This window comes from Panicum virgatum, chromosome 1K, assembly GCF_016808335.1.
Source record: "Panicum virgatum strain AP13 chromosome 1K, P.virgatum_v5, whole genome shotgun sequence".
NCBI classification, from domain to species: Eukaryota; Viridiplantae; Streptophyta; class Magnoliopsida; order Poales; family Poaceae; genus Panicum; species Panicum virgatum.
In genome coordinates, this window is record NC_053136.1 from 45369357 (window position 1) to 45389113 (window position 19757).

A 19757-nucleotide genomic window follows, 5' to 3' on the forward strand; every position below is an offset into this window, starting at 1 on the left:
GTCGTTCTGCTGCTGACCTTATCAAGACCAATGTAATGCTCAATGATTTCAACGGGCAGCCATCGGAGGCGAAGGGCGTCCTCAATGTGGAGTTGACAGTTGGCCGCAAGACCGTCCCAACCTCGTTCTTCATCGTCAACAGTAAGAGTACGTACACAGTGCTACTTGGGAGGGATTGGATTCACGCCAATTATTGTGTTCCTTCCACAATGCACCAGTGTTTGGTTCAATGGGATGGCGACGAAGTGGAGGTGGTCCGTGCAGATGACTCCAGTGAGGTTTCCCTTGCAGACATGAACTCCTGGGACGCGAAAGGACAAGAGCCGATCTCAGGGATTGCGCTAGAAGACTGTGATCGGATCGAATCGACAAAAAACAGATTGAGGCTGGTCTTATCCATTGCCTCACAGAATAAACACATCCTGGCATGCTACGGAATTCAGCAGGTTTAGAGAGGTCGGTCCTAGCGACTGCCCCAAAAAGTAGATAATTCTTATTTGGAGTTGAAACTGTTACATTACAAACAAACAATAGCCTGCTCTGGCAGTTGGTTAGTTAATGAGTGTTCAGTTTCGAATGGTAATACAGAAACGGCCAGCCCGTGCGGTCGGCCGAAAAGTTTCTTTTGTTATCTCTCCGTATTTGCTGTCGACGTGGCAGATGACGACGAGTTGCCTGTGTCCACATTTGATTTTACAGGCGACGGCAAGTTGGGGTACGGGTTTACATCAGCTGACGATTTGGAGGAAGTCGATATAGGTCCCGGGGATAAGCCGCGACCAACATTTATCAGCAAAAGGTTAGACCCGAGCCTGCGTGAGCCGATGATAGCACTATTGAAAGAATACCGGGACTATTTTGCTTGGGATTATACTGAAATGCCCGGTCTGGATAGAAGCATCATCGAACATCGGCTCCCGCTTAAGAAAGGATTTCGGCCGTTTCAACAATGAGCACGACAGATGAAGGCCGAAATCCTAGAGGAGGTTAAGAAAGAGGTGCAAAAGATGTTGGATGCAGGGTTCATCAGGCCATGTCGGTATGCAGAATGGATCTCCAGCGTGGTCCCTGTACAAAAGAAGAAAGGCCGATGGCGAGTCTGCGTGGATTTCAGAGACCTCAACAGAGCAACGCCAAAGGACGAGTATCCGATGCCCGTCGCGGAAACATTGATCAATGCAGCTGCCGGTCACAAAATGCTGAGCTTTATGGATGGTAATGCCGGCTACAACCAGATCTTCATGGCCCTAGAGGATATATGTAAGACCGCGTTTAGAGTACCAGGTGCGGTCGGCTTGTTCGAGTACTTGGTTATGACCTTTGGATTAAAAAATGCCGGTGCAACATACCAACGCGCCATGAATTATATTTTTCATGATCTCATCGGCAAACTAGTTGAGATCTACATTGATGATGTCGTGGTCAAGTCCACATCGGCTGGGGGACATCTGGAAGATTTGCGTCAGGTCTTGGAGCGGACTCGGAGGTTTGGGCTCAGAATGAACCCGAAGAAATGCGCCTTTGGTGTATCGGCCGGTCAGTTCTTAGGATTCCTGGTACATGAGCGAGGAATCGAGATCAACTTAAAGAGTTAAGAAGCTGTAAGGACAATGAAGCCGCCTACTACGAAGAAGGAGTTGCAGAAGCTCATCAGCAAAATCAATTTTGTCAGATGATTTATCTCCAATCTGTCTGGGCGTATCGAGCCGTTCATGGGTCTGGTAAAGATCAAGTCTGAGGATGAGTTTTACTGGGGGGGCAGAACAGCAGCAGGCTTTCGATGAAATCAAGAGATACTTGTCGAATCCTCCAGTGTTGGTTGCGCCTCAGCAAGACAGACCTTTCTTCGTGTACCTGTCTGTGGGAGACACTTCCATCGCCTCAGTGCTGGTTCAGAAACACGACGATCAGGAGAGGGTTGTTTTCTACCTCAGCAGACGCATGTTGGACGCTGAGACCAGGTATCCTGAGATTGAGAAGCTTTGCCTTTGTTTGTTCTTTACATGCACAAAGCGTCGTCATATTTTGCTCTCGGCGGAAACAATAGTTATCTGCAAGTCGGATGTCATAAGGCACATGTTGTCGGCTCCTTTTCTAAAAGGCCGACTCGGAAAATGGATGTTTGCGTTGTCAGAGTTCGATATCCGATATCAACCTGCAAAGACAGTCAAGGGACAGGCACTGGCGGATCTCATTACAGACAGGGTCAACACTAACGTGGCCGCACTTTTCATACGTGCTTGGGCCATGTTTTTCGACGGATCGGCGTGTGATGACGGGTGCGGCGTGGGAATTCTTTTGGTATCGTCTCGAGGGGCGACTTATTCCTTTTCCATTAGGGTGACTACTCTATGCACCAACAATTTGGTAGAGTATGAGGACGTTCGCAAGGGGATGGAATTACTCCTGGAAGCTGGTGCAGAAGCAGTGGAAATATTTGGAGATTCGAAACTGGTGATTTCTCAGCTCACGGAAGAATATAGATGTGAGAGCGAGGCTCTTTTTCCGATATGGATGCAGTGCCGTGAGTTGATGACACAATTCAGGTACATTAATTTCCACTGGATACGCAGGGCTTTGAACAATGAAGCCAATGACTTGCCACAGATGGCTTCCGGATACAAGGAAACAGCCGATGCGATCGATGTAGAGGTTCAGTTTCTAGAACCTGGAGATTGGAGAGCCGATATCTTCAATTATTTGAAGGATTCGGCTCGGGGGGCACCCAGAAGGATAAGACTCAAGGCTATGAAGTATGTTCTGATAGGGGGCGATATGTTCTACAGGACTTTGGAAGGACTGCTGCTTAAATGTCTGGGGCCTTCGGAGTTGAATCGGCTTTTGCATGAGGTTCATAAGGGAGCTTGCGGTACTCATCAATCGGCCCATAAGATGAAGTGGCTGATTAGGCGATTGGGATATTACTGGCCTACCATGCTTGAGGACTGCTTTAAATATTACAAGGGATGTCAGGCATGTCAGAGATTCGGCAAGATTCAGATGGTGCCGGCATCAGTAATGAATCCTATCATTAAGCCATGGCCGTTCAGGGGTTGGGCCATGGATATGATTGGCCAGATCAACCCGCCATCCAGCAAAGGTCACCAGTGGGTGTTGGCTGTCACGGATTATTTCACGAAATGGGTGGAGGCGGTATCCATGAGGTCGGTGGCATCAAAAGATGTGATCAGTTTCGTTAAAGAGCACATCATTCATAGGTTCGGGATTCCCCAGACCATTACGACCGATGGAGGATCGGTCTTTATATCGGAAGAATTTAGGAAGTTCACCGATGACACGGGGTTCAAGCTGATCAGATCATCCCCATATTATGCCCAGACTAATGGACAGGCTGAAGCGTCCAACCAGAGCCTTATCAAGCTGATCAAAAGAAAGATCGATGAATATCCTAGGCGCTGGCATGAGGTGTTGTCAGAGGCTTTGTGGGCATATCGTATTTCATGTCACGGATCCATCAAGACGTCACCATACCATCTGGTCTACGGTCAAGATGCTGTGTTGCCATGGGAAATCATGGCCGGATCGAGGCGTGTTGAGTTCCAGAATGATCTGTCGGCTGAGGAGTATGCAGCCTTGATGAGCGACAATGTGGAGGATCTCACAGAGCTAAGACTTTGGTCACTTGAGAAGATCAAGGAAAACAAGGCTAAAGTTGCTCGTGTATACAACAAAAAGGTCAAGCCAAAAGATTTCCAGGTTGGAGACCAGGTTTGGGAGGCAATGCTACCATTGGGAACTAAAGATAGGAAGATAGGAAGTATGGTAAGTGGTCTCCAACTTAGCATGGGCCGTACAAGGTTGATCAGGTCCTGCCTGGAAATGCGTACATGCTTGAAGAATTGGATGGTGTCAAGTTTCCTGTAGCCATCAATGGCCAACACCTCAAAAAATATTTCTCGAGTATGTAGGAAGGCGAATAACAAGAGCCGGTGAAATCCATCTGGTCGTATTGTAATAGGACAACACGTTGAGTTGGCCAGTAAAAAAAATGAAAAAAGTGAGAGAGGCCAACACGTTGAGTTGGCCAGTAAGCATACACATATAAAAAAACAAGGGATTCATTTCTGTCGACCAATTGGTGAGAGCATCGGAAAGCTACTGATGATTTGATCAAGACCTGATATGATGACCCCAAGATCTCAGGACTATATTGTCGCCGCCACCAAAACTGCTAATACCGATATGACAAAAAACTTTATTTCTTACTGCAAAATACTTGGAAATTTTGAATATAAATAGCTTAGCTCCTCAATGATATGCTAAATTCCTACCAGAGCCATATATACACATTTAAAACCTTTATACATATGCTGCTTGTGTTTGCATTGAGCATTGTCAAATTCTTTGTGACCCTTGTGAGATTCGCTTCATATTTTTTAAGATCAAGATCACGTACACTCCATGTACTCAACTAATCATGTGCTGACTTCTACACTCGAAGTTACGCAAGAATATGCCTTCCATCCATAAAAATGCTACGTTCCCTTTTTGACAGAACTCTTTATATTCGTCATGTAGAAAGATTTGGGCTATGTAAAAAAAAAAGAGAAAAAATATAAAGTCTGTGCCCCAAAAAGCATGAGAAGAAAAAAAGAAGAAAGAAAAATGAAAGATAGCCCATATCTCAGGAAAAAGATAAGAGGGATAGTTGTGCAAAAGGGGAATGCGAGTTCCAGCCACAAAAATTTCACACACATGCACATCTTGATCTGATTGTATGAATTATTTTCTCTATTGGATCCGGTCTTTGACTTTGCAAAACATGCAGTCCAAGTATGCTACCTCATCTTTCCCTACCTTGAACTCCACAAAAGGCCATACTAGAGATAGAGAAAAAGGAGGCAATATAATGCTTTGGTGAGGAATCATACACATTGAGCGATTTGAGAGAATCATTTGAGGAGTGAAGTTATTTTCTGTTCAAAAGATCTAAGTTATTTAGCAGGAGGAGTAAAGTCGATTCGTCTCTTTGCGTCGGCTATCAGTAAAGCATCGGCTATCAGAAGAGCAGCATCAGAAGAGCCGAGGCGCTGAGTCCATCATGCAGATTGAGGCGTCGACTGTACAAAGTTTCAAAGCATTCATACTTTGAAACTTGGGGGCATGTGTTATCGCCATAAATTAACAGCAGTTTTTTACAGTTATTTGCTTTATCTGTTAATATCCAGATATGCAGATCTGATCTAACACCGGGACTCGATCGGCTCTTTAAAGCCGATGCAAGAGTCGTCCCGGGGAGCCAACCACGGCTCGGACTCATGTTTACACGTGTTTGTGCATGTAGGCAAATCGTCGAAAGCACGTTCGCACCTTCCTGATCGGGTATAGGTCAGGTGGCACGCCCTGCATCTCCGGAAGCGTCGGCGTGTGCTAGGATCTGGGCCGTTGACCGAGGGACCGGTGCCAGCCAGCGCCCCGGCAGCCTCCCGGCTCTTCGTGTTGCCAGTCGCTACTCGCCGGTGGGTTTTGACCGACAACAATGTGCTGATTTGCTCATCAATTGCAATCCTTTGTTCATACAATCAGCGCGCTAGACCGTTGTGGAATCGCACGGATGCAGAGCAGGTGGCCTTAAATGCTACCGCACCGGCACTAGTGGATCAATGGGCCTGAACCCATTTTAACCCAAAGCAAATCAGGTAGGAAGAAGAGGAAGCGGCCCGGCCCAGCCCAATAATGAGTCCAACTAGAAAAGAGTTCGCGAGGCGTAGCTGATGGACTCGGCTTCTTGCCAAGCAAAAACACGAGGATCCCATAAAAAACACGAGGATCCCAAGTTCCCAGCACAAACTGAAGGGGGAGGAGAACCTCGAGTAGCGCAGCCATGGCGAAGCAGGGGGCGAAGAAGATGAAGGACGAGAACAGGAAGCGGTTGGATTTGCTCCTGTGCATCATCCTCATATCCAACGTGAGCACCCACCTTCAACCACCCCTCCATTCCCCTCCCTCAATCGCGCGGGACAGATCCGTTGAATCACCTAGTCCACCGTAGATCGTAGCCATCTAATTTGTTGCTCGCACAACTCGTGCAGTGGTATATTTTTCGTGAGACCTAGAGAATTTGGACTACCTGACAGTATTTGAGGTATTGTCGTGCTCATTCTGCTAGATATTTTTATATCTTGCCGGAAGACCGGCCGGAAGGGAGTAACACTCTGCCTAGAACCGAATCTGGGATGCCAGGGTGCTGTGGCGAGGATAAAATTGCCTGCGGGAGGATTAAATTCTGTGGAGATCTAGCTTAATTTTGTTTAGTTCTGTGGAATAACTCATCTGTGCCTGTAGTCGCCTTTAGGTGTTGGAAGGTCAGTAAAGAGCTATGACATGTTCGCTTCTTCCTCATATACCTAACGACTAAAATCCTGTGAATAGTGATACATTTGTAATGCTGTATTATAACCCACAAATGACACAAGATAATAAATTGATGAGCTTTCACGCTGAGAGTTCATGTCAGTTGTTCGGGGGAAAACCCTTCCATGCCCAGTACCCTGTAATTCGGTTGACTTCTCATTTCTCTTGTGGTATGTCATTTTTTTTACAAGATTTGGTATTGATTCCTTATGTGATTTAAGATTGTTATTCACAAAAATGCTTGCAATGCTTTGTGGATGTTTTTCTCTGTTGCTTTTGTCTTGACCTCGAGGTGTGTCACCAGCTAACTATATGTTCTAGCTATTTTGGATTTGAGGACTAGTCTCTTATATGCTTTGTTGTTATACAGGCTATTTACATAGTGGTGAGGATGGCTATAATGCATTCATCCTTCACCTGGAAGCATTGGATTGGACTTATGTTAACATCTGCTGCATATTTTCTTCCATACAAGCAACTTGCCAGTATGGCCAAGCCAGTTTACTCTGATAATGGAGAACTACTGGAAGGTGGCTTCGACTTCGACTTGAGCACTGGTGGGATCTGCGAGTGACTACATGAGACAGTGTAAATGTTAGCTCAGCCACTTGATTGATAACAGGTGTGTTTGTTGCATACGGGAATGCATATGAATATCTCTCTCAGTGATGCATATGTCAGACCCGGGGTAGCAGGACTGCTCACGGGTACGGAATATTTTAGAGTAGGGTGTACTGTATGGGTATTTCCTACTTCTAACTGTAACTACTCGTATAGTAGTAGAGCTAGCCTACGTACAAGGAAACTATCCGACCGGCTCGGAGTAGGACTCTAAACGTACTTGGCTAGAACTTTTCATGTAATCCTGCTCTCTCAGATTATATAAGAGCGAGCAGGGACCCCTCCAAAAACATCGAACAATACCTGAGCGAATACAAACCACCACATAGGACGTAGGGTATTACGCTCCGACGGTCCGAACCTGTCTAAATCCTTGTGTTCCTTGCATCATCGTGTTCTGATCTCGGCAAGTCCCTATTTATAACCACTCTCCTTGGGGTACCCCTCGGAGAACCCCGACGGTAAAATACCAACAGCTGGCGCCCACCGTGGGGCGATCGTGGCGATCATTGGGTGAGCTTGAAGGACATTACCAACAAAATCAATCTACTCGGCGAGTTGAAGGCATCTACGTCAACCAATCGAGGCAGTGGTTTGGTCCTTTGTTCGGTTGCCGCATCAAGATGGAAACGCAGACGCACCTATCCTCGTCGAATGTGAGTCCGGAGCGGACAAACATGTCCGCCGTCGAACTGTCCAAAGTGGCAAGACCGAGAGTCCGAGACAAACAAGAATTAAATCAAGGCATAGTCCGAGGCGGAATTTAAGACGGAGTCCATGCATGCGAGACATGCATGTATTTATCCAAGCACGTGCACGTGCTGCACACAAGCCATGCAATACTACGCGACATGCAAGACAAGCTAATCAGAAGCATATAAGAAGCGGATTACTGAAAAGCAAGCATCATCGACTACTTCATTAACTCGGACCGACTCCAGCTTGCGTCTGCCACTACTCGACTATCAGCTCGGACCGACTCCAGCTTGCGTCAGCTACTATTCGAGTACTTGCCGATGCTTGAGCGACTACTTCGACTACTCACCGACGCGTCATCGACTAGTTCGACTACTCGTCTCGATTAGAAAACTAGTCGAGAGCGTGCTTCACACCATCAATAACCAGTCGGAACTAACTCCGACTGGTCGGCTTCAATCAAGCTAAGTCACTTATATCTTTTTCGACTTGTTTTTTACAAGATTGACTGCTTTTTTGGGGTACGCCTCTTGACCGGAGTCACGCTCGGGGGCTACACCATGATCGACTACTTTGTGCGCAACCCGCACTCTCGCCGACTTTTTTGTCCGCGACCCGCACTCTCACCGACTTTTTTTTGTCCGCGACCTGCACTCTTGCCGACTTTTTTTGTCCGCAACCCGCAGTCTCATCAACTGCTTTATGCGCACTGCGCATTTGTCACCTTGCCGACTTCTTTTTTTGTTGTCTCCTCTCAAAGGTTGCTAAAGTACTCGAGGAGCCCATGCCTTAATCCGTGAAACCTCGACTCTTCTGTGCGCCTATGCTTCTACGCGTGCACGCGGCTACATCCCTGCGCTATGGGCTATGGCAATCAGAAGACTAGGTGCTTAAACGTAATAGGCTAACTGCTCGGGGAAATTATATGGCCTAGCAAGAGCAAGACACGAAAAAGTTTTTTACAAGCATTTTGTAATGCTGGGATTCGCACCCAACTCGATATCATGTATATCATTTTACAACATATTCTATGTTTCTCATACAGGAGATTGGACCTGAAGCATGCTGCTGGGTGAGGTATGCTCCCGAGAGCTGCCTCGCCTAGCTATCTCTTCATCGGCACAGACAACCCGGCGTATTTCCAGAAGCATATCCAGCTCTCAGGCTCGGGGGCTGGGCACAAAAAATTACTCGATGTGGTCTCTACGGCTTGCCTAGCTCCCAAGCTCGGGGGCTGGACTCTCCAAAACTACTCGATGCTGCTTCATGTGAAGACGGGAGGCAAGAAAAATACTACGCTGTGAGCCACGACGTTTGATCCTTAATTCTAAATCTTGGAATTTGGATTCAAGGCTCGAGGGCTGCGGGATACGTGCCATCGACGGCTTATTTTTCAAATTCTTGAAAGATAAGGACCAGAAGATTGAAGACTGATTTGACCCTCAGCCTGATTCTGCGATTCAACATAAGGCTCGGGGGCTACTCCATATGGAGCGCGAGTTCATGCGCACCATACAAAAGAAGACGATTCGGGGCTTGAGCACCTCATAACCTCGATACAGCCAAGGAAGTACATGAAACACTATTCGAAGCACTCGAAGGAACATTGGAGGATTCAAGAAGGAATCGAAGTACTCAAAGACGCGTTTAGAAGTACTTGATGCCTGTAGTACTCAACTACGAAGAGCTCGGGGGCTTGTCAGACCCAAGCCCACGGGACTGTGCACATCGCATAGTTCCGAGTGAAAGAGGAAGGAATTAGACTCCTACTAGGACTTAACTGTACTCCTACTAGGACTCTACTTAGTAATCCTCCTAGGACTCCTACTTGTAAACCGACTAGTATCCCGCCCCCTATACTATATAAAAGAGGGCGGGGTACCTAGATCGTCATAGGCTGAAGAGGCTCAGCAGAGCCCAACACACCAGCGCCGGGCGCAATATATCACACCATCACACAGGACGTAGGGTATTACGCTATTCTGGCGGCCCGAACCTGTCTAAATCTATGTCTTGTGTTCCTTGCGTTTACCTTCAAGTTCCAGATTCGGCGATCTGTCCCAAACAATCTCCTACCTGGGGCATCTCTAGGTAAGCCGACGGTTAAAACACTGACATATGCGTCACTGAGAGAGAGATTCATATGCATTCCCGTATGCAACAAACACACCTGTTATCAATCAAGTGGGTGAGCTAACATTTACACTGTCTCATGTAGTCACTTACTCGCAAATTCCACCAGTGCTCAAGTCGAAGCCACTGTCCAGTAGTTCTCCATTATCAGAGTAAACTGGCTTGACCATACTGGCAAGTTGCTTGTAAGGAAGAAAATATGCAGCAGATGTTAACATAAGTCCAATCCAATGCTTCCAGGTGAAGGATGAATGCATTATAGCCATCCTCACCACTATGTAAATAGCCTGTATAACAACAAAGCATATAAGAGACTAGTCCTCAAACCCAAAATAGCTAGAACATATAGTTAGCTGGTGACACACTTCGTGGTCAAGACAAAAGCAACAGAGGGAAACATCCACAAAGCATTGCAAGCATTTTTGTGAATAACAATCTTAAATCACATAAGGAATCAATACCAAATCTTGTAAAAAAATGATGTACCACAAGAGAAATGAGAACTCAACCGAATAGCAGGGTACTGGGCATGGAAGGGTTTTCCCCCTAACAACTGACGTGAACTCTCAGCGTGAAAGCTCATCAATTCATTATCTTGTGTTATTTGTGGGTTATAATACAGCATTACAAATGCAACACTATTCACTGGATTTTAGTCGTTGGGTATATGAGGAAGAAACGAACATGTCATAACTCTTTACTGACCTTCCAACACCTAAAGGCGACTAACAGGCACAGATGAGTTATTCCACAGAACTAAACAAAATTAAGCTAGATCTCCACAGAATCTAATCCTCCCGCAGGCAATTTTATCCTCGCCACAGCACCCTGGCATCCCAGATTCAGTTCTAGGCAGAGTGTTACTCCCTTCCGGCCGGTCTTCCGGCAATATATAAAAATATCTAGCAGAATGAGCATGACAATACCTCAAATACTGTCAGGTAGTCCAAATTCTCTAGGTCTCACAAAAAATATACCATTGCACGAGCTATCCGAACAACAAATTAGACGGCAATGATCTACGGTGGACTAGGTGATTCAACGGATCTGTCCCGCGCGATTGAGGGGAGGGGAAGGGAGGGGTGGTTGAAGGTGGGTGCTCACGTTGGATATGAGGATGATGCGCAGGAGCAAATCCAACCGCTTCCTGTTCTCATCCTTCATCTTCTTTGCCCCTGCTTCGCCGTGGCTGTGCTGCTCGAGGTTCTCCTCCCTCTTCGGTTTGTGCTGGGAACTTGGGATCCTCGTGTTTTTTTTATGGGATCCTCGCGTTTTTGCTTGGCAAGAAGCCGAGTCCATCAGCTACGCTTCGCGAACTCTTTTCTAGTTGGACTCATTATTGGGCTGGGCCTGGCCGTTTCCTCTTCTTCCCACCTGATTTTCTTTGTGTTAAAATGGGCTCAAGCCCATTGATCCACTAGTGCCGGTGCGGTAGCATTTAAGGCCACCTGCTCCACATCCGTGCGATTCCACAACGGTCTAGCGCGCTGATTATATGAACAAAGGATTGCAATTGATGAGCAAATCAGCACGTACACTTTTTTTCGGAAAGAGTAGGGGTAGAAAGGTAAAAAGAAGAGCTACAGTGGTGGAGATGTCGCGGCTGCTGGTGTAGGTGGTGGTGTGGATGTATTGTTGGTGTTGATGTCCTCATCAAATATAGTCCATCCAAGTAGTGATCCACTAAATTGAATATAATAATAAGTATATAGTGTGCTACATCAGAGTGCTATGGATTTATAGTTGTTTTTCAACGTCGCCGCGATGGTGGCAATGGCAGCCGGATTTCTGCACAAGGCATTTTTCACGGCGTACAACAGTGCCTGGTTAGTCAGCTTCTTCATCGCGGACACGCACCGCCTATAAATTATACAAACGAAACCATTTTTTTCAGCAAAAAAAAAGATTTTGTAAATTAACATTTGGTCGTGACTGTTAGTTTGGTCTAAAAACATAGTTCCCACTTCTTTCAGGCAACCATAACGGCAGATTCACATCATTAAATGACAACAATGGTTACCTCGATGCAGCATATTATCGTGCTTTGTGCGATTTTTTTTAATGCCATGCCCCAATGTTGATGTATGAAATATGGGCCAAAAAGGGTCAGAAGTCAGACAGAAAATTCTTATTGATTGAACAAGTCGGAGATTAGCTAACATTTGTGCTACATAATGCTATAGCTGTTTGGAGCAACCGGTTGTTGAACATCCTCATCATGATAATACTCGCCGAACAGCTTGGATTTTGGTTGGGCAGCTATGATAAACCATCTAACCTTCCAGCAACGGGCGCCCTAGCTGGTATATCAACGAGTCCTAGTTTTGATCATCTTTCCCCTAGATGCCTTCTTCTCCATTTTCTCCCTTCTCTTTCGGGTCTTCTCATCTTCAACCTCACCCTGAAAACAGGAGGTATTCATACCTGCCCTGTCATATATCTCATAATTAAAATAATGTGTTGAAATTGATGATCAATCTATTTATACCTCTAAACCACCGCTGGAAAATGCTCCTCTCAACAGACCGGAAATCTTGTATCCAGCAAAAGCTGGAATCTGCAAATGGATGGGTATACAAATATTAAGCAAAACAATAGGAAGTTGGCCATCATTGGCGAGCTCCCTTCAGAAACGGAACAATGGAAGCATCTGCAACTCTAGAGTCATGAGTGTGTCTAACATTCAAAACTTGCATCCGCAACTTGAACTTAGTAATGTTTGCAAGACGATTGAAGCCTAATGATGAGCCCAAGGTTCATCAAGTTAATTCAGATATGGATGCCAAAATTATTTTTGACGATTCAAATATTGGAGCTGGCAATATTTTGAAGTATCCTGATATTCAGTTTGGAACACTTTGTTCCGATGAAATACATTGCAAGAAACAAGAAGCACTATGTTCTATCGGATGCCAGCTAACTAAAGGAATTTTTATAGGTTCTAATTTTCTCCCGGAAGTAGAGCAGATGAAGACAGGAAAATATGTCAATATTGGCTCCCTGCATGTCGAGATAACAGGTGCAGATCCAACTTAATTATGGGCGCTATATCTATATTAGCTTTGAAGTGGTGCAAGGATATCACGTCATTAGCAATCTGGCCGGTATATTATATATCCATGTATGTGAGTTAGTATTCCGCAAGTGTAGTCAGAATATGTTAGGTGCCTGCGTGCACCTGTGCTGGTGGGACCTGAGTCTAAGGGCTTGCCTTTCTAATAGGGCTGGTGTGGCCATGTAGGGGAGGAGATTGGTTTAGAGTATTTTGTCTAGGGTTTCTCCTACGGACAGTGGGAGGACGTCTCCTCTCATCTATCCTGCCAATCCCTTTGGGATTTGTGTGCAGCACGTGATCGAGTTGCAACGGCTCGGGTGCGTCGCTTGGAATTTTTGGAGTTCCCCATCTTCTGATCGTGATTCATCGTAGCTACGGGTGGAAGACCTATCGGGATTGCAATCTTGTAAGCCAATCCTATCAAATCTTTGTACTGTACGCTTTTGTTAATCGGAGAATATTAATTGATCCGTCGGTGCAATCTTGTTGTTACCTTGGGCTGTATTCCTATTGGGGGGTCAATTGGATTTGTTTTCTACCTGCTGCGGAGAGAAAGAGCTAGGTGTAGCTGCAGCCTTTTTGATTTATCGGTCGGTCACTATTATTTGAGGATTCAACTACTCACGCTAATTCTGTTTGCTGCTGCTACCGAGATAGAGTTGCTACAGGAAGTAGATTGCTGCTATACGTGGTTGGCCGAATAAATGTGTTAGCTCACATATTTGACGTGCTCTGACTGGGAATCAGCATATCAGTTTGGTTTTGTCTCTGCGGCTGTTTGCTTGAGATCAAGTTCAGATTAAATTAAATCTTGATACTTTTGTACGGTGAAAGATTGGGAAAATATTTGGGCATCATAAGCGTGTCCTCATCAGGTGGTATCAGTTTGCTAGGTTGTTCACGGTACTTCTGAAATTTTTGGTACTGATTTGTGGTTATGGCTTACAATTTTGACATATACCTTGAGTTTGTGCCGATGTTGTATGCAACAACTTCACCATCAGAATACTATGAGTGGGAGGATGCTATAATAAATTGTTATATTATTGGTGAATTGCCATTAAACCAGCTGGCTAATTTGGCAAAACGAAGCTTCTCTATTTCTGTGTCATTATGGTTCCGAAGAATGCTGATGGAACATGGTGATGACTATTGCACTTCTTGGTATGGGATGAAGGAGGTCTTACGACGACGCTTTGCCCCTCCTCTTGAGCCACAGAAGAATGTATTATCAAGCAGTGGGAGTTCAGTGAATGATAGTATTTCTGATATTTCTTCTACACTTGAGCAGCAGCCAATTGATAGCTCTAAAGAAATACACAACGAAGATTCTCCATTGTTTCTGAAGGCTGAAGTGCCTGAGCAAATCTCTATTGATGAGAGTGTGGATCTTTCTTTAGCATCAGGGCTGCATGTTAGTGACTCTTCTTGTGCTTTTGCATCTGAAGTACAAATTGTTGATGCTCCAGATGGCTTATCTATGATGGCACGCGATGTGCATAGTGATGGTACTGTTGTTATGGTGAAGGGGCAGCGTTCCAATATTTTTCAGTCAGAGTGCAAAATCCAAGACAAGGTATGCAAATTAATTATTGATGGTGGTAGCTTCACTAATGCTATTAGCTCAGATTTAGTATATGCCTTGTCCTTATCTACATGGAGGCTTCCTACGCCTCATTACATGCAATGGATGAATCAAAGTGGCACGCTGAAAATTACTCACAGAGTGAGAGTAAAATTTTCAGTGGGGAATTATGTTGACTCTGTAGACTGCAATGTGGCACCGATGAGTGCGTGTCATTTATTGTTGGGTAGACCATGGCAGTTTGATCTTGATGCTACTCATGCTTGCCGTTCCAATAATTATTCGTTTGTGCACAAGGGAGTTCATCATATTCTCAGACCGATGTTAGATACTGCTGTTAATGCTGAGGTTTTTGCTACTTCGAAAGTAAAGATAAAGGCTACTGAATTTTCTCCAAAGCTGAAGACGGCTCTATTTTCAGAGGGAAAGAATAATGTTGGTGTTTCTGCTCCAACAGTCACTGCAAGTGTTATTGCTAGTTTTACAGGCGTTCCGAACACTACATCTAGTCCCACTCAAGATGTTCCAATGTTAACATCTGTTGTTCCTGAAACTAGTTCGGCGGATTTGCAGGCTGATGTTAGAAAATTAATAATTTCCTGTGGTAATTCTGAAATGGCTAAGAATACAACAGAAGATGGCGTGACCATTTTTTCTCCAACAGCCACTAACATCTATTGTAAGGAGTCTGAAGTTGCAGTGAAGGTTGCAAGAAATAACCCATCTGTCTCTAAATTTTTGGCGCATGCAGACACGAAGAGGATGGAAAATGTGATTACTGCAAAAAGGGTTTAGGTGTTTCCTAATCAAAGTATAGAGCCTTGTGAGCATACCTCAAAGCCGAGGATGGCTTTGTTTCAAGGGAGGGAGAATGATGAGCCCAAGGTTCATCAAGTTAATTCAGATATGGATGCCAAAATTATTTTTGATGATTCAAATATTAGAGCTGGCAATATTTTGAAGTATCCTGATATTCAGTTTGGAACACTTTGTTCCGATGAAATACATTGCAAGAAACAAGAAGGACTATGTTCTATCGGATGCCAGCTAACTAAAGGAATTTTTATAGGTTCTAATTTTCTCACGAAAGTAGAGAAGATGAAGACAGGAAAATTTGTCAATATTGGCTCCCTGTATGTCGAGATCACAGGTGCAGATCCAACTTAATTATGGGCGCTATATCTATATTAGCTTTGAAGTGGTGCAAGGATATCACGTCATTAGCAATCTGGCCGGTATATTATATATCCATGTATGTGAGTTAGTATTCCGCAAGTGTAGTCAGAATATGTTAGGTGCCTGCGTGCACCTGTGCTGGTGGGACCTGAGTCAAGGGCTTGCGTGCCTTTCTAATAGGGCTGGTGTGGCCATGTAGGGGAGGAGATTGGTTTAGAGTATTTTGTCTAGGGTTTCTCCTACGGACAGCAGGAGGACGTCTCCTCTCATCTATCCTGCCAATCCATATCTAAATTAACTTGATGAACCTTGGGCTCATCACCTAAAGGAAAGAAAATCTATTATGACAAAAAAAAATACAGAAATGATCGATATATGAATCTAACTACTTGAAATGAGTAGCAATTAGTGATTTCATCTGCTTTGGTTATTCACTGAACTTTTTGTACTACTTTACTTTGTAATTTTAAGACAAACGGTGACTGAAATACAAGCTAAGCGTATCAGATCATACATATGACCAATGTTCCTAATCAGACAGCTCTGTTCAGCTAAAACGACTAGCAAACTCTTCACAGAATAAAGATGCTCTGTGAAATTGAGGCCCAAAAGGGTACTTTTCACCCATGGCCCTGAAGAGATTGGACGGACGCACAGTTGTTAAGAAATCATATGGTGTATGTTGTCTTACCACTAAATATGTCCACCAAAATTTCTCAGAAATAATGGACATCAGCTGCACGAAGACAGTGATATAGATCACATCATACAGATACCTGCAGAACAAAATGTAAAAGAATTGTTATTGGTTTGAAGATAACCAAAACGTACCACTACCTCTCTATAAAAGCATACCACTACACAAAAAAATAAATTGTCAGACTTCTCAACTCATTTTCTCATTATTTCATTTCTGTGGCCCATGTTTTTTTTGTTACTAATGTAGCTAAGCTCTAAAGACTAATATGTGAATTGTTCAGCTTTGAAATGCTGAGAGCCGGGAGACAGGTACTTTATAATCCTCTGTATGTATGCGTCACTGAGAGAGAGATTCATATGCATTTCCGTATGCAACAAACACACCTGTTATCAATCAAGTGGCTGAGCTAACATTTACACTGTCTCATTTAGTCACTTACTCGCAAATCCCACCAGTGCTCAAGTCGAAGCCACCGTCCAGTAGTTCTCCTTTATCTGACTAAACTGGCTTGACCATAATGGCAAGTTTCTTGTATGGAAGAAAATATGCAGTAGATGTTAACATAAGTCCAATCCAATGCTTCCAGGTGAAGGATGAATGCATTATAGCCATCCTCACCACTATGTAAATAGCCTGTATAACAACAAAACATATAAGAGACTAGTCCTCAAACCAAAAATAGCTAGAACATATAGTTAGCTGGTGATACACTTCGAGGTCAAGACAAAAGCAACAGAGGGAAACATCCACAAAGCATTGTAAGCATTTTTGTGAATAACAATCTTAAATCACATAAGGAATCAATACCAAATCTTGTAAAAAAAATGACATACCACAAGAGAAATTTGAAGTCAACCGAATTACAGGGTACTGAGCATGGAAGGGTTTTCCCCCTAACAACTGAACATGAACTCTCAGCGTGAAAGCTCATCAATTCATTATCTTGTGTCATTTATGGGTTATAATACAGCATTACAAATGTATCACTATTCACTGGATTTTAGTCGTTGGGTATATGAGGAAGAAACGAACATGTCATAGCTCTTTACTGACCTTCCAACACCTAAAGGCGACTACAGGCACAGATGAGTTATTCCACAGAACTAAACAAAATTAAGCTAAATCACCACAGCACCCTGGCATCCCAGATTCGGTTATATGCAGAGTGTTACTCCCTTCCGGCCAGTCTTTCGGCAAGATATAAAAATATCTAGCAGAATGAACAATACCTCAAATACTGTCATGTAGTCCAAATTCTCTAGGTCTCACAAAAAATATACCACTGCACGAGCTGTCCGAACAACAAATTAGACGGCAATGATCTACGGTGGACTGGGTGATTCAACGGATCTGTCCCGCGCGATTGAGGGTGTTGGGGATTGGACCCTCGGAAATGCTTCCTAACTCGTTTGCAGGGCTCCTACGAGAGGAAGGCGAGCATACCCGAAGGGCGACGGTCGCTCCTGAGATCGTCCAGGCCAGGGAGCTCACCTTCGGGTGGCCGAAGGTGACGAATGATCACTCAGAAGCACAAGCTTAAAGACCAAGACCTGCGATGAATGAAGGATCTCACCTTCGGGTGGCCGAAGGTGACGAATGGTCACTCAGAAGCACAAGCTTAAAGACCAAGACCTGCGATGAATGATGGATCTCACCTTCGGGTGGCCGAAGGAGACGAATGGTTACTCATATGCACAAGCTTAAAGATCAGGACCTTCGGGACCAAGGGGATCGCCTTCGGGAACGAAGGCGACGGCTAATCGCTCAAAGACAGAACCTTCAAGGTCGTGACCTCCGAAGTACCCCGAAGGACACGAAGACCTTCGTCGGGTGTAAGCGTGCATGAAAAATGTGAATACGTGAGAAGGTCGGATTTGTACACCTCTAACCTTGTAATTTTACCCCGAAACCGGCTGTAAGTGAGCTGTAAATGAGTTGGAAGAGGGCAATTTAGGAAAACCTGGCCGAGGGCTAGGGGTATAAATAGCCCCCTCTCTCCACAGTGTGAAAAGTTGAATTTTCTGGTTATTACTGGAGAATTAAGTGACTACTTTCATTGCCATTTTCATATTGTTCATGCTCCCTGTTTGGGCATCTAAGAAGCTAAGATCCCAACAGCGGCGCCCACCGTTCCAGCTCGAAAAACAACCTTCGATGGGCCCAGCGAAGAGGAAAGCCCCCTGCCGGCACCACAAGCAACTCCACTGAGCAGCACGAAGATGCCAACCCACAAATTGAAGACATCACCAACGAAGCTGTTCTTCATGGAGATCCGGTTGATGACACCGAAAACACCGAAGCTCATCAAACCCAAACCGCGGAGCTCACAGAAGCAGCAATCAAGCTCAAAGCCCTTGAAATGAAGAAAAGGAATATCGAAGCTCAACTCGCCGCCAAAAAGAGGGCACTGGACCAGGCAAACAAGCTAGCCGAGACCAGGCGCAAACTAGCAGAAATGGAGGCAGAAGTTGAGAATTTGCAGAGAGCATACCAAGAAATGCCCGAAGGTTCTGTCCAACAGGAAAATCGCGTCATCCACCAGACAACCTTCGCTCATAATGAAGACCGAAGGCCACCACCGGTCAACCTCCCATTTGACCCGACCTCGCCACTCTCAGTCGCTCTGCAGCGAACTTCATGGCCGCTCGGCTACAAGCCCACACAGTTCCCCAAGTACAATGCAACAACTGATCCAACCCAGTTCCTCATGGCCTACGAAGCAACCATCGCTTCGGCCGGAGGTGACGACTCAACCATGGCCAAGTCCTTCGTCATGGCTTGTGAAGGTTCTGTGGCCAACTGGTACTCATACCTTCCCCAACAATCAATCAATAACTAGTACCAGCTGAAAGGAAGGCTACTCCAGGACTTCCAGGGATTTAGAAGGCTAAATACCAACACTGTGAAAGATTTCAAGTGCCCACAGCACGACCGTGAGCCTCTCTATGACTATTTCCGGAGGTTCGTTCAGAAGAAGGCTCAAATCTCAAACTTCCCAGAGAAAGATGTGATCGAGAAATGCATCGAAAGTCTCCTGCCTAGCCAGCTTGCTTCTCATCTCACAAGAGAGCCCCCGAGGACCCTGGAGGAGCTCTATACAGAAGCAGAGAAATACGCGAAGTCAGACGCTGACCACCGCAGAAGGGTAGAGCAAAGAAGAATCATGCGTCAAGCAGAAAAATACAATCAGCAAACATGGCAGCAAGAGAAATAGCCAGCTCAGCAACTCATTTTATCTGTGGAACCCTCACAAGATGATGATGAACCGTTAACCTTTGATCCCTTCATGATACCACCAGAGTCGGAACCTCAACACTCAAATGACAAGCAACCTTCGTCCGGAGCACGGGGCAGAGGTCGCGGCAGAGGAAGGGGCCGAGGTCGTGGACCTTCGCGTGAGCCCATAAAATTCTTCT

General features: G+C 45.0%; 2 protein-coding genes and 1 pseudogene across 2 annotated transcripts; 1 reads left to right on the forward strand and 2 right to left on the reverse strand.

Annotated features, from left to right (window-relative positions):
• The first annotated feature begins 5783 nt into the window (after positions 1–5783).
• On the forward strand, positions 5784–6964 carry LOC120657431 (transmembrane protein 208-like). The gene is made up of 2 exons (XM_039935739.1): positions 5784–5929; positions 6746–6964. Exons 1-2 carry the CDS (start codon positions 5846–5848, stop codon positions 6947–6949), a joined length of 288 nt encoding a protein of 95 aa, XP_039791673.1. The 5' UTR covers positions 5784–5845; the 3' UTR covers positions 6950–6964.
• A 2848-nt stretch (positions 6965–9812) lies between these two features.
• Positions 9813–10989, reverse strand: LOC120657440 (transmembrane protein 208-like). The gene is made up of 2 exons (XM_039935747.1): positions 10930–10989; positions 9813–10112 (listed from the first exon to the last, which is right to left on the reverse strand). Exons 1-2 carry the CDS (start codon positions 10987–10989, stop codon positions 9915–9917), a joined length of 258 nt encoding a protein of 85 aa, XP_039791681.1. The 3' UTR covers positions 9813–9914.
• Positions 10990–11929: 940 nt separating this feature from the next.
• Positions 11930–17600, reverse strand: LOC120712028 (annotated as a pseudogene).
• Between the last annotated feature and the right edge of the window lie 2157 nt (positions 17601–19757).

Coding starts and splice junctions, on each gene's coding strand:
- LOC120657431 (XM_039935739.1), top strand. CDS start 5,846: ATGGCGAAGCAGGGGGCGAAGAAGATGAAGGACGAGAACAGGAAGCGG. Junction 5,930..6,745: donor GCATCATCCTCATATCCAAC/GTGAGCACCCAC, acceptor GTTGTTATACAG/GCTATTTACATAGTGGTGAG.
- LOC120657440 (XM_039935747.1), bottom strand. CDS start 10,989: ATGAAGGATGAGAACAGGAAGCGGTTGGATTTGCTCCTGCGCATCATC. Junction 10,113..10,929: donor GCATCATCCTCATATCCAAC/GTGAGCACCCAC, acceptor GTTGTTATACAG/GCTATTTACATAGTGGTGAG.